Source organism: Triticum dicoccoides, unplaced genomic scaffold, assembly GCF_002162155.2.
Source record: "Triticum dicoccoides isolate Atlit2015 ecotype Zavitan unplaced genomic scaffold, WEW_v2.0 scaffold245249, whole genome shotgun sequence".
Lineage (NCBI taxonomy): Eukaryota > Viridiplantae > Streptophyta > Magnoliopsida > Poales > Poaceae > Triticum > Triticum dicoccoides.
The window spans coordinates 1-3,839 of record NW_021250897.1 but is presented as its reverse complement, the minus strand read 5'-3'; the positions used below and the strand labels follow the sequence as shown (position 1 = coordinate 3,839).

General features: G+C 51.5%; 1 protein-coding gene across 1 annotated transcript; it reads left to right on the top strand.

Moving 5' to 3' along the window:
- Positions 1–1,818: 1,818 nt before the first annotated feature.
- LOC119345510 lies at positions 1,819–3,832 on the top strand (the record flags this gene model as incomplete). Its single annotated transcript, XM_037615557.1, has 2 exons — positions 1,819–3,597; positions 3,690–3,832. Coding segments are annotated over 2 exons (1,922 nt in total), but the record flags the coding sequence as incomplete, so codon positions are not given.
- Positions 3,833–3,839: the final 7 nt, after the last annotated feature.

Genomic DNA, 3,839 nt, shown 5'->3' with positions numbered 1-3,839 from the left:
CCATGTAGCACTAAAAAACATGGCAAAAAACATGTTGCGGGTAAAAAGAGAGTTGCCATCTGCTTACGAGCACGCTAGGGTAGTTGCCATGTATCCTGCAAAACACATGGCAACTGATGGCTTTTGGTGTGTGGGAGAGGAGACGGGAGGGCAGTTGCCATGTATCCTGCAAAACACATGGCAAACTGATGGCTTTTGGTGTGTGGGAGAGGAGACGGGAGGGCAGTTGTCATGTATCCTGCAAAACACATGGCAACTGATGGCTTTTGGTGTGTGGGAGAGGAGACGGGCATGTGGGTGACGGTGGTATCTTTAGGAGTTGCCACCTACTAACACTAGACAGTTGCCATGTAACGCTGCAAAACAGACGTGGCAACAATAACATGTTCGGGTAAAAAGAGAGTTGCCATATGCTTACAATCACAAATAGGGCAGTTGCCATGTACCCTTCAAAAACATGGCAAATGACAGCTTAGGTGTGGTAGAGTGGGTGAATGGCAGTCGTAGGAGATGTGAAACAGGAGTGGTGCGTGGCGTGCGGGCGCGACAGGAGTTCCATCGCATGCCCCGACTGGCGAACGTTGGCCGCAGAGAGAAAACAGGCGTGTGGGCGAACTCCCCCACATGCCACACACACGAGTGGTCCTACGTGGCACATAAGATCAACCTTTTTATGCCAAGATTCGTGCAAAAGGCGTTGGAAGGTGATGTAGGCGTGTGGGCGAGTTGGATAACGCCCACACGTGTGGGCGTTAACATTTCCGAAAATAAAACCTCTACCCATGGACTCCTGTTGTGAAGTTTTAGAAGACGCCCGATACATTTTAGGGGGCTCATGTGTAAAACTTGTACTTGGTCTATCTGTATGTGACATCTACCAGTTTGAATTAAAGAATCATTAGTCATGGGACGTAAGGTGTCGATGGAGGTGGTGGGGGCAGCTAGAGTACCACGGGCGGCTCCGTTTGTCCCAATGTCTGTACCAACGATGGCGTCAGGAAGGAAGCACGCACATTGAGTGATACTGTTGTGTGGGCATCATGTACTGTTTTTATAATAGAAATACGAATCGAATACCAAGCCATGCCCAAATCATGAGGCACCTGTGTGGTCTAGATTGCAGGAGCATCTGGACCTGGGAGCCGAATTGCATTTCTGATTCTAACTTTTCTCTAAATCGAAAGAATAAGACACATTTTAGTGTGTTTGTTCATTCATTTTAGTCCATATGTAGTTCATATTGATATATTCAAAACATGTTATATTGGTGAATGGAGGGAGTATTATTTACACCTTCCATGCGATTTAATTTTTCTTTCACCCAAACAAATACTATTTTTTGGTGAAACAAATGCAGATGAAAAACTATGTAGAATCAAACAACTGTGTTAATAATCATAATTATGTGTGGAGTTAAGACATGCGTTGCACGTGCAAGCTTACTAGTATTATAAAAGTGCACATATCTTTTCTTTTGAGATGAAAAAATGCACATATCTTGGCGGGTGCTGCGTCGGCAAGGAATATGGGCTAGCGACTTGAGGATCTGAATCGCGGGTTGGCCCATACATATCAGACGCGCGGGTGTGTCCCGTCTGCTGTTAACGCTACAGCCGCATGCATGCATATACGTACGTAACGTACCCATCGATCGTCGTCTTCCTCTCACAGACCCTGACGGCCACCGAACCGAGTCAGCAACCCTAATTGATCCTGCTGCCGGCCGAACCGCCGCATTAATAGATCGTGCCGCCGGCGGAATCGCCGCCTCATTCGATCGCAGTCGCTGCAGACGTGATGTCGCCCAACAATGTTTAGCCGCCGGGTCCTGATCGCAGGGGGCTCTTCTCCTGCCTCTACAGCGGCAACTGCGACCAACCCCCTAGCTTCTGTTTCAAATGCGATCTCCTCGCATCCATCCCTGACTTATACGAGGAGGCGTGCGACCGGCTGCCCGTCGACGACATGCCAGCCGAAGCCGCCGACCAACTGATCTCATCCATGGGCAAATACGTCCTCTGTCTCGGCCTCATGGACCCCGTCACCAACATCATCCTCAACACCATCGCCCACCTCCCGCAGGACTTCCGAGCAAACCCACCGCTTCCGCATGACTGTAAGAGGAGGAGGAGGTCCAAGAGGTTGGCTGGTGCAGCGCGGCCAAGGGATAGTTGGTCCAGCCACATTGGGCCAACATGCCGCAGGGATACCTGGCCCAGAGATGCCGCACCATCCTACCTGGCTCTCCGCAGGTTCATGGTGAGATACTTTGGATGCCTCAGTGAAGAACAGGCCACCCAGTACCTCCACTGGGCGGGCGCTGACCTGGCCCTGGCCGTCCTGCTCGTCGAGCACGATCTATATGCTGCTGAGCTTCAGCTCCCTGACCCCGCCACTGAAAGGACGCAAGCCGCCCTCATGTGCGCCGCAACCTGTGCATCGCACCCAGCGCCTGACGCCCTGGTGCGGCTCCACACGACGCCAGTTCCACTAGAGCGGCTCCACGCCGCCGCCCCGTTTCTCAGGCCAGGAGGGCCAAAGCTCACTGTCGACGACGTCAACACCCTCGTGGATCTACTGCGGTACCAGTGCAGTGCCCTCCTTGACCTCCAGGTGAAACTGCTGCCAGGAGGAAGAGAGGCCGTCGTGTACTGCCGGAACCTCAAGCCCGATGAAGGGAAGCTTGAGATTTGCAACAGCACGAGCTCCGTGGATGGATTCGATGTTGTAAGCATCAAGGTCCAGCGTCATGGGGACCTCTTTGCGTCCATGCGGTCTGATCCTCAAGACAAGAGGTCCATGATATCGACGCTTTTAGCCAAGGCCGCGAAAACCTCTCGAAGCCGTGGTTTGGTAGAGAGCTGCAATGGCGATGCATGTGAGTACACCGAGTCTCTCAGGATGAGGCTTCATGGTGTAATCCACACTTTCTATCTCAAAGTGTTCATCATGTTGCCCCCCTCTACGGGGCTCATCCGCAACATATTGTGGGCTGGCCACTGCTATGGCCCCATAGACCCTGTCTCCAACATCATTGTCAACTCCATTTGGCACAGCATAGTGTACCCGCTACCCCTCTCTGAAATCAAAGAGTATCACATCATCGACACCCTATCTATGCTTCGAGTGGAGGTCCGTTCCCTGGAAGGCCTAATGGCCCTCGTCCGAGGAAACTCTAAGTCTGGCTGCTTGACACAAGGGGTGATGGAGCACCTCTCTCGCAAATGTTGTGACCTGTCCGAGGAGACGCACACCTTGCAGCAGTTTGCTGCCGCAGCCGCAACCGCTCAACACCCACAGCATGCTGCACTAGGGCTATTCCTCGCGTCCGTGACGCCCGATGTGCTGAATGACCTACGGCGCTTGCTGACCACCGACACCAATGGTGTGGTCTCCTGTGAATCTCTTGGCAAAATAGAGCACTTACTCCGACAAAAAGCAGTGACGTTGGATCCCAAACCTCCCAAGGTGGCCAAATTGTGCGAGGAGGCTAAGGAGACTCTGGTAAAAATGAAGTCATATTATAACAGAATGAAGTTATACCTTGGCTCTGAGCTTGAAAAGCTGCTGCGGAAATATGCCTCTGAGCATCCTCGGGTACGTGGCTTTGCTTTTATTCATCCTTGTATACATATCCATTACATCTCACTATCAGCTGCTTCATTTGACCTTGTTGTTGCTTGTTTTAGGAACCAAAATATGTGCTAAGTGTTATCTATGGTGTGGTGGATGGTTCCAAATCCTTGGACAGGGAGTGCTACCACGTTAATTTTGTGGCTGCTTCCAAATCAGGGACTGCCGGTAACCAACTCTTCTTCGCCAAACTCAACTGGTTGTTT